General features: G+C 41.3%; 3 protein-coding genes across 4 annotated transcripts in view; 1 reads left to right on the forward strand and 2 right to left on the reverse strand.

The window, feature by feature from the left end:
- Window positions 1–4,865, reverse strand: part of LOC118421001 (zinc finger protein 239-like) — a 14,966-nt gene extending 10,101 nt beyond the window's left edge. The window contains exon 1 of the mRNA XM_035828127.1: window positions 4,648–4,865. The gene's annotated coding sequence lies outside the window, so the exon portion shown is untranslated. The remainder of the gene's footprint in view (window positions 1–4,647) is intronic.
- LOC118421949 (zinc finger protein 208-like) overlaps window positions 1–11,076 on the forward strand; it is a 516,296-nt gene that overhangs the window by 230,953 nt on the left and 274,267 nt on the right. The window lies entirely within an intron of this gene.
- Window positions 6,006–9,386, reverse strand: LOC118421005 (zinc finger protein 239-like). Of its 2 annotated transcripts, XM_035828138.1 has the most exons (3): window positions 9,040–9,386; window positions 7,396–7,853; window positions 6,006–7,311 (listed from the first exon to the last, which is right to left on the reverse strand). In XM_035828138.1, the coding sequence occupies exons 2-3, from the start codon at window positions 7,832–7,834 to the stop codon at window positions 6,782–6,784; spliced, it is 969 nt and encodes a 322-aa protein (XP_035684031.1). In that variant the 5' UTR covers window positions 7,835–7,853; window positions 9,040–9,386; the 3' UTR covers window positions 6,006–6,781. The 2 variants fall into 2 exon arrangements, with proteins under 2 accessions (XP_035684031.1, XP_035684030.1); XM_035828137.1 differs by having other exon boundaries at window positions 6,006–7,853; window positions 9,040–9,384.

An 11,076-nucleotide genomic window follows, 5' to 3' on the forward strand; every position in this document is an offset into this window, starting at 1 on the left:
AAGGGAATCAGACATTAGACTTACCAGTGTGGGGATATAGTTGTTGGATCAATAAAGTGTCGAATCAGCTTTAAATCGTCTTAGATGAAGAGAAACGATCTGACTGTCTCTGTTGAAAATGGCGGGTAAGCTGATTCAGAAGTCAGCACTTCCGATGGTGAAAGGTCAAAGTTTATATACCTGATTACCCTATGAGGAAAAAATGTGCTTTTTGGCCAACTCTAACATATCATTCGAGTAAAAAGGTTTGTGATGTAACCACTTGAAACACCTTTTCGCTCACCCTCGTGCTTGATTGCAAAACAGAAGAAAGGAACATATTACATGTTATGAAGAATTTGCTTAGAGGGAAATCAGACATCCTTTGGAGAATAACTTCGCCAATTACCATAGTGTACAAGAAAGACACGAAAATCTCATTACATGTAACTGTTTATTGATGAAAGTGAAATGCAGAATGGTGACAAATCTCATGTATATTACAGTACAATAGAAAGACACACAAAACGTTGGAATATGCATTTGTATCTACCATAAGTTTGCTACAATCCTTATATTGGTTAATAAATCTACAGTGATTACTATACTAACAGCAATGTATCCAAAAACCTGCTGAAACGATCCAAAAAAGCCGCGCCCATTCCTCTTGTTTGTAATGCCTAACGTTACGAATCATACTTTAAAAGGTTACGACTATCTGTATCACATTCAGCTATACATTCCCTACATTGCAAATTGAATAGAATGCACCTACTTACATAGTACAGCCTTACAATACTTTTGTAGCGGAGTGCCAACAGGTGAAAGTGAAAAATGAAAGTGAACATGAAAATGAAAGAAAAGAACATATTTTCTTATTGTAAATGATATATCGATGTCAATGGTCATCTAAGTACTATATATAGAATACAACACGGTGTATTCCGTATCACCCAAGGTTTCAGCCCGACCGCGGGTCGGATCGCCCGACGGCCGAAAGCCGGAGGGTGATCCGACCCGCGGGAGGGCTGAGACCGAGGGCGATGCGGAATACACCGTGTTGTATTCTATTTATGTCATACCCAGCTGAGAAAACCCATGTTTTGATGCGAAATGCGCCAGAAGTTGAACAAATTTGTTGCCCTCGAAAAAAAAGCGTTGTAATGTTCCAACGTCCGAATCAGGTATTCGAATTTTCGATGACCCACTCGAAACAGTTCGATTTATTCGAATGGAGCCCGTGTGATAAGCCCGTGCCGTACGGAAAGTTATCAGCCGGTCCGGAACACCCGTATCGAACGTTTTCGCGTCACAGGTATGACATACACTTTAATATCAATGAGCACACTAGTCTACTAATACTATGTACAAGAAATACTCGAAACCCTGTGCATCCTGAGAGCAGCTCTGCATGACACTGGCACACTGGACATATTCCCACCCAGTCCCCTGTTTATTCCACGTTTCACATATCAGAAGTATTTCTAACTACTCAGCAACAAACTTCTGTTTTTTTTTTCATATGCGAATGATGCGGTCATTAACAGAGTGATTCTGCATACATATATATGTCTCTTCAGATTCGACGACAAAATATACTGTGTCTGCTGCACTGCTCACACTTTTTCGCCAGTGTGAGTCCGCATATGTCTCTTAAGATTTGATAGCTGAGTAAAATACTTGCTGCACTCCTCACAATTGTACGGCTTTTCACCAGTGTGAGTCCGCATATGTCTATTGAGTATTGGCAGCGTAGTGAACTGCTTGTTGCACTCATCGCACTTGTACGGTTTTTCACCTGTGTGAGTTCGCACGTGCCTCTTCAGACTACCGAGCACACTGAACTGCTTGCAGCATGCCTCACACCTGTACGGTTTTTCACCAGTATGGGTCCGCATGTGTACCTTCAGATCGCACAGCCTACTGAATTGACTGTTACATTCCTCACATCGGTGCTGTTTGTCACCGGTGTGAGTTCTCATGTGGCAGTTCAGATTAGATACATGACTAAACCGTTTCCCGCATGCATTACATTGGTATGGTCTCTCACCAGTGTGGGTTCGCAGGTGTACATTGAGATTACTTTTGAAGGGAAACTCCTTGTCGCAATAACTGCACTTGTGGGTACGGGGAGAATACTGTCTATCCTCTCCCTCCGCTTGTGTCAGATGAGATCCGGCTGCAGTCGCCATGTTGGTCAAACTCCAGATCCTGCATGAGTGATGAGAACTTGTTAACACGTTGGGTCAAGTTTGACAATTTTATCATTTTATTTGTCTGAAAAAATATACATGAGCTTGTCAGAACACACACACGCACAAACACATAAACTGAAGGGAATATATATATATATATATATATATATATATATATATGTATATATATATATATATATATATATATATATATATATATATATATATATATATATATATTAAGGATATATTGCTTCTGTATTTTTATGATACAATACAGATGCCGAAGCAAACATGCTTACACAATAACTGCTAGTAACTAGTTGAAAGTATTCTAAGCGGTAGAACAGGTTTAGAAGCCTGTACATGTACTTTGATTGCAGAACAAAAAGGAGTGCTGATTAGACATTGTGTCATAGGCAGAGATCAGACAAATCTGTGAGGAACAGGGTAATTTCTTAATGTCTTAACGTCTGGCCGTTTCCAAAACCATATCCAGTTGCTTGAGTAACTACTTTTTGGTGTATCTTATTACCTGGATATCTAACCTACATCGAGGTATAAATATCTTAAAAGTCGGAATATGAACGTAAATAATGCTGTTTTCAACCGTACCATAAGATAAAAGGTTTAAATGGTTTTATCTTATTACCGAACAATGGGAATAGTAGCTTTCACGGACAGGTCAGACAACATCTAAGACAATACAAAGTATTTCCTATGCATATTCTTAAAAATGGGGATCATGGGAGAAAGAGGCTGTCAAAAATCACCTACCTGACTTTTAGAACATTTGCCCTGCTAGACGGGACAAAACGACTGTTTGTTTATATGCATAAGCGGGCTACTTTTTAGTCCCTTAACTTCTTTGGTGCCTCGTACGGCAGATAGGACTGCCTGATTTTTACCTGGCTGATCAGTTCACATTAGCGGCGCCTCACTCCTCCCGATTATTGCACTGCCCCCTCCGCCATACTCCGCCACACAAATCTTTTACCCTCCGGGCTTGGTCCTGGTGGTTGCTTATTCAAGCATTAAAGTTCTTACCAAAGCCACCCCGTGTCTCCGATCTGTGTGTAGGTGCAGATGATTGTATCTCTTGGATTTAACTCTTGGTGCCAATAAAACTAATATAGATACTAGTCAGTACTTACAAAGGTACGATGATGCTCCAGACTACTGCGCGGTGTTTTCACGTCGACACAGATCCTCACGGCTTCAGAGTCAGAACCGGTTCGGCAGGTTGTGGTTGACGGTAGCAGAATAGGCCTATGGGGATTTCTAAAGTTAATGGCCACAAGATGACTAGCTTCGACGCGGAAAAAATATAGTAGGGTGCACTTTTTATAATAGGAATACCAAAAATGGATATGTTCGATCGAGTTCAGGGTACATGCCACAAAATATTTTTTTCAAAAATCCTGTCGGCATAAGCTATGCTGGCTACATTGCAGTATTTCCCATGCATATTCATGAGGATCATGGGAGAAAGAGGCTGTCAAAAATCACCTACCTGACTTTTAGAACATGAAAAGTCACATTGGCATGATTGTCCGCCCTCTTAAGATTAATTTGACGAAAAAAAATTACGGATTGACCATGTTATACATAGGTGGTGACCTTTTGACCCCTTGTCACTGCCAGTAAATAACAACAAAACACCTAACTAAAGCCTACTGCATCCACAAATATTGCTACAAATCTGATTTTTCAACACAATATCTCCGAGGGACATGACAATATCTCCGACGTCAAAATGTAAACGTAAATGAATTCTTTTTGTCAGCATTAGACAAAAGTTGTAGAAAAGGACGAGTAAGAAGTGGTTCTTTCAAACGACTTGGCAAACAACTGTTGGCTATTATTATCCAGGGTAAAAACAATAAGAAAGTGCTCCCAATGTGACCTTTGAAGGGCAGATTGACCTCAATGAATACATAAACACATAAAATCTTTGATTGTGTGCCAGCTTAGAGAACAATTGTGAGGACCGATTAGCAAAAAAGTACCGGTTAGAAAATTGTCTATACTGGTTTTCATAGGAACATTGTCAAAGCATGAAAACCTCCCAGATAACTGTAAGAGAGTCACATGACAACATAGCTTACACGTCCAAATGTAAACGGCAATTAGACATTAGACAGAAGTTGTGGGATAGGACGACGAATATGTGTTTCTTAAAAACGACTTGGCAAACAACGATAATAAATCAAATTGCCGATTTTGCTATTCAGGGTAAAAACAATAAGGAAGTGCTCCCAATGTCCAGTAGTTTGCATCTTGGATTGAGGCCAATTGGTGAATTGAAACATAAACACATAACAAATCATGAACTTACATAACTGTAAGAGGGTTGCATAATCAAATGAGGTTTCAATCAGACTTTTAAACACATGTGCAAGTCAGCCCAGACATTGGTGCTTGTCTCCGTTACAGGATTACACAGGAAAACAAAACCATGGTCAGTACTTACCGAGATACGCTGATGCTTCGACACAGATCCTCGCGGCTTCAGAGTCGGTACTAACAGATCGAGTGGTCAGTGACACATTTAATTAGTGACTGGATGGCGGGTAAAACCGGTTCGGCAGCTTGTGCTTGACAACGAAACAAAGGGAAGTACCCTGATGTTACATATGCTGATTTGCATAACGGGGGACCAGACAACATCAGACAAAGGTCTTAGCAGTTTGGGGGGGGGGAGTTGTTGAGCTAATAAAGCCTTCAGTACTATTAAAAAACGTCTCAGATGAAGAGGAATGATCAAGTCCGTCCCGTTGAAACTGACAGGTAAGCTAATTCAAGGGTCAGTATTTCTGGTGGTGAGAAGTCAAAGTTTTATACCTGATTACCCTCATTGAAGCTAAAAGTTGACGACTATAGCATAGCGACAAAAGCGACTTTGTCACTTTGGGGCTAGCTTCTGTATTTTCTGTCTATTTCGACGATTTCTGCCATTTTTGCCAGTAATATATGGAGCCTGGTAGAAGCTAGTTTGTTACATGTGCATTGAGGCAATTCAGACAAAATCAATTTAATCAGACCCTCCATAAAAAAAAGTTACTTGATCAAGCAACTGGAGATTTACTATCGCAAACAGACGTTTCAGACAACATTAGCGGTTCGGTAGGTTTTAATTCATTACGAAACAAATGTTACAAGCGAAATGGCTTGCATGGGGAATGTAGCTAAACAAAGACAACAAATAATGTTCAATAAGAAAGACAACAAAACATTACGTGTCTTAATTCATTAAGTAAAATTAGATGCACAAAAAAATTAGCAGCTTACGGCACTCATCCATTTAATGGAGGTAAACAATAGATACGAGGGGCGTTCAAGAAGTAATCCACCTGACCCATTTCCCAAAGAAGGAGATTAATGAAACTTGGTGCAGTTATTAGTCTTTCTCTTCATAGGAATCACCCAGAGTTATGCATTTCTACCATCGTTTGATGCAGCTCTGTAAACCGTTTTTGTAGGACGCCCCAGGTTGGTCCTGCAACAGATGCCTCCATAATGGCAGAAGAGGGACGACCAGGTCTGGGAGCTGTTTCCACAGACTTCCGGCCATGTTTGAATTCACAATGCCAGCGTTTTACAAGGTCATATGATGGGGAATCATCACCATAAGTTTCTTTTATTTCATCAAAAGTCTCATTTGGTATGCGTCCTTTCAAATACAAAAACCGGATCACTGCGCGACACTCAACTGGCTCCATTTCACACCTGGTCCATTTCACACCTGACTCAGTTCAAACACCTTTAAATCAAAAACCAAAATTAGTTCAGAGCTGTTTTTTGCAACATAACCCATGGAGATATGAATCATTACATATGCAAAATTTCATCTAGATCAGACAACTGGAAGTGGGTCAGGTGGATTACTTCTTGAACGCCCCTCGTAGCAACATCTATAACTAACATGTTTCAAGAGTTCATTCCAAAAGTTAAGGATATGTGTATTTACAGGGATTAGTGACTTACAAAGTGATAATAACAACTTCAGTATCTAACAGAAAGAAAGTGTAGAGGTGGAAAACTATAGACCATGGCGCCTCTAACACGTTAGCAACCCAAAAATGAACAGTTGCGGAATTTGATATAGATACAGAATCTCTAGCATGTCAATTAAGTGCTGTTACCGAAATAGAAAATCTGTGAAGGATGTGCAGATGCATACTTGAATTATTTCATACATACTTACATACATTTTGCATCGCCTTTACCACATCAAGAGGACTTGATAACTGCTACACGTCTTTCACATGTATGTTTTCACCGGTTAGAGATAGATAAATTAACAATCTAAACATGCAGTTTTAACTGTCACAACAATTACTGCCAATGTCGCTTTTTCATAAACAACTTCGATTTATAATAAGAATAACTATTTATAATTCGGTGATTTTGACGATTTAATAAATTGCATTTCCTCCATAACGTTGAAACTCTCTTCTGAATCGTAGAGTAGAGTCATGTTTAGAGTATATTACTCAATCAAAACAAATGTCACACTGACAAAAGAATGACACATTCCAATAAAACATAACTGGCATTTAGAATGAACTTTTGTTTTGTGAATAGTAAGTCACATGATTCAATCCTCACACAGGCACCGATGAACTTCCACCAATGTGAGTCTTCATGTGTCTCTTTAGACTACTGCGCTCACGGAACTTCTTGTAGCACACCTCACACTCGTGCGGTTTCTCACCGGTGTGGGTTCGAATGTGCTTCTTCAGATCACCCAAATCACTAGACTGCTTGCCGCATGTCTCGCACTTATACGGCTTCTCACCCGTGTGAGTCCGAATGTGCCTCTTTAAATTTGACAACGTAGTGAACTGCTTGCTGCACTTCTCACATCTGTACGGAAGTTCCCCCGTGTGAGTCCGCATGTGAACCTTAAAATTTGTTGACTGGCTGAAGCATTTACTGCACTGTTCACACTTGTACGGTTTTTCACCGGTGTGAGTCCGCATGTGTACTTTTAGATCGCACAGCCTACTGACCTGTGTGCCGCACTCCTGGCATCGGTACGGTTTTTCACCGATGTGAGTCCTCATGTGGTCTTTCAGAATAGATAGCCGATTAAACCGTTCCCCACATTCATCACACTGGTATGGTCTCTCACCTGTGTGAGTAACCATGTGTTTCCTTAGATCGCCCAGCTGACTGCACCGTTTCCCGCATTCCCCACAAATGTATGGTCTCTCACCAGTGTGGGTTCGCAGGTGTTGGTTGAGCTTACTTTTGAAGGGAAACTCCTTGTCGCAATGGCTGCACTTGTGGGTATGGCGAGAATACTGCCATTGTGTCCGAAGAGATCCAGCTCCAGTCGCCATGTTGGATCCCCCTGTGTGAGTCCGCACGTGTCTCTTCAGATAACTTGCCTGACTGAAACCTTTGTTGCAATTTTCACACGTGTGCGGTTTTTCACCAGTGTGAAGTCGCATATGTGCCTTCAGATTTCCAAGATGATTAAATCGTTTCCCGCATTCATCACACTGGTATGGGATCTCACCGGTGTGTTTACGTAGGTGTTGATTGAGCCTACTTTTGAAGGGAAACTTCCTGTCGCAATAAGTGCACTTGTGGGTACGGGGAGAATACTGTCCATCCTCTCCTTTCAGATGAGATCTTGCTGCAGTCGCCATGTTGGTCAAACTCCAGATTCTGCAAGAGTGATGAGAACTTATTACAGGATGGGTCAAGTTTGACAATTCTAGCATGTTATTTGTCTAAAAAAATATACATGAGCTTGTCATAATAATACACACACACACACACACACACACAAATTGAAGGGAATATATATTTATATATATATAATTTTTAATGATATATTGCTTCTATATTTTTATGATCACAATGCAGATGCCGAAGCAAACATACTTACACAATAACTGCTAGTAACTAGTTAAGTTGAAAGTATTCTAAGCGGAAGAACATGTTTAGAAGCCTGTACATGTATTTTGATTGCAGAACAAAAAGAAGTGCTGATTAGACATTGTGTCATTTGCAGAGATCAGACAAATCTGTGAGGAACAGGGTAATTTCTTAATGTCTTAACGTCTGACCGTTTCCAAAACCATATCCAGTTGCTTGAGTAACTACTTTTTGGTGTATCTTATTACCTGGATGTCTAACCTACATCGAGGTAATATCTTAAAGTCGGAATATGAACGTAAATAATGCTGTTTTCGACCGTACCATAAGATAAAGGGTTTAAATGGTTTTATCTTATTACCGAACAGTAATAGAAATAGTAACTTTCACGGACAGGTCAGACAACATCTAAGACAGTACTAAGGCATTAAACTGTAAGAGCACATGGAAAAGTAAATCTGCTATTGCGGGCTAATATTAATTGATGCTACTTGTGGGCATTCGGCAAAAGCTATGCTGGCTACATTGCAGTATTTCCTATGAATATTCTTAACAATGGGGATCATGGGAGAAAGAGGCTGTCAAAAATCACCTACCTGACTTTTAGAACATTTGCCCTGCTAGACGGGACAAAACGACTGTTTGTTTATGTGCATAAGCGGGCTACTTTTTAGTCCGTTAACTTCTTTGGTGCCTCGTACGGCAGATAGGACTGCCTGATTTTTACCTGGCTGATCAGTTCACATTAGCGGCGCCCCACTCCTCCCGATTATTGCACTGACCCCTCTGCCATACTCCGCCACACAAATCTTTTACCCTCCGGGCTTGGTCCTGGTGGTTGCTTATTCAAGCATTAAAGTTCTTACCAAAGCCATCCCGTGTCTCCGATCTGTGCGTGAGTGCAGATAATTGTATCTCTTGGATTTAACTCTTGGTACCAATAAAACTAATATAAATACTAGTCAGTACTTACCAAGGTACGCTGATGCTCCAGACTACTGCGTGGTGTTTTCACGTCGACACAGATCCTCACGGCTTCAGGGTCAGAACCGGTTCGGCAGGTTGTGGTTGACGGTAGCAGAACACAGTTTTCGGCCTATGGGGATTTCTAAAGTTAAGGACCACAAGATGACTGGCTTCGACGCGGAAAAAATATAGTAGGATGCACTTTTTATAATAGGAATACCAAAAACGGATATGTTCGATCGAGTTCAGGGTATATGCCACAAAATATTTTTCAAAAATCCTGTCGGCACATCGCCCTCTCACGCCCACTTTGAAACGCCGCTCTGCGGAGGTCAAATAACTGCAGTCGGCTCGCACTAGAGGGGGAGAACTTTGGGTAATTGTGTAGTTTGCGGTTCCGAGCGTTGTATTTTGAGGCCGATAGCCCGGTTGCGCGTCGGTCGACGTTTTAGGTATCCGATGTCACGGTCACCTCTCGCTCGTTATTTTACGTTGCAACGTCGCTGTTTGAAAACCGACATCGCTTTTTTGAAACCCGACGTCGAAACCCGACGTCGAAGCTCTTTCGAAATCCGACGTCGGTTTTGAAAATACACGTCGCTTTCGAAAACTGACGTCGGTTCTCAAAAACCACATCGCTTTGAACACCGACGTCGGTTTTGAAAAACCACATCGCTTTGAAACCGACGTCGATTCTAAAAAACAACATCGCTTTGAAAACCGACGTCGGTTTTGAAAAACTACATCGCTTTGAAAACCGACGTCGGTTTTGAAAAACTACATCGAGGATTAACTCCAGGGGGAGGGGCCTTTTACACCTTTCATTCACACCAACCAAACACAGATGTGTATTTGTTATCAAACCCACCATGGATCGACTAGTTAGGCATATTTCCTGCCCTTACGCCCCAAACAGAGATTCGGCTCCGAGCAGTTGGGAAAAATTTGAGAGTTTATCATATGCCTCTTTCTTGTCCCGCCCTTGTTGGGGAGGGCGGACGAAAGACGCGGCACATAACAATGCCGCAATTTTGCTCCCAAACCTCTGCAAGGAGCTTCCGACTGGTTTTGACGTCGGGCCTTCTTTTTTGTTTAAACTTCCTCTTTAAACACTTGGTTTGGCGACATAGCAAAATAAAATAAAAAAACAACGTTAAAACCAGTCCTTTTGCGTGGGGAGTACATATCACCGTGAACTAAGCTATATTTACCTTACACTCCTACAGGGCAAAAATTCTACATAGATATGTATTACACTATGTGTATTATACTGTATCTCTCCAAGCAGAGGTTGCGCTTCGGCTGTTTTTCATGTGTTTTAGGCCTTTTTGTGGGGCTTTCAATTTTGTACAGGAGCCTTCATGTTCGCCGGCCAAACAGACGTGAAGAAAACAATACACAATAGAAAGCCCAGCAAAGAGACCCAACTGAACACGTCAAAAACTGCCGAAAACACCATTGCTTGGAGAGTACACTAACATGTCTAGACCTGTCAGTTGGCGGTGTTTGGAAGAACATTACTTACCTATAATGTCTCTTATCACGCCAAGGAAATATTGCTTTCACTAATCTAAGAGAATCGTTGCTGACTCACTTTGTATCAACTTATCTGGCGGAATCAGGTTGCTGTACATGTGCGAGCTTTGTGTGTGTGGTGCCTGTTGATGCGTTCATACTCTTCACACACACAATGAAAACACCAACACATGTGTTAGGATGGGGGCGAGTGCGTGCACACCGCAGGAATACTTTTATTTGCCAAAGGTACAATCGTAACGAAAGCGGAAGGTCAAGAATCAAATTGAACACCGAAACATCATTATCCAAAAGGGATCGTCAAACCAATTCCAAAGACATACGATTTTTCGTGATCACGTAAACCAAATTGTTAAACATTAGCATACATAGCTGCTTATGTTGTTTGCCAGCCACGAAAGCACGAAGGCCGAAAAAGGGACGTTCGCCGACACAGATTTCGAATCCCCCCCCCCCCCATTCCCATCTATTATAAACCAGCAGAGCGACCTGCTTTAATAACGCCAAT

This window comes from Branchiostoma floridae, chromosome 8, assembly GCF_000003815.2.
Source record: "Branchiostoma floridae strain S238N-H82 chromosome 8, Bfl_VNyyK, whole genome shotgun sequence".
Taxonomy (NCBI): domain Eukaryota; kingdom Metazoa; phylum Chordata; class Leptocardii; order Amphioxiformes; family Branchiostomatidae; genus Branchiostoma; species Branchiostoma floridae.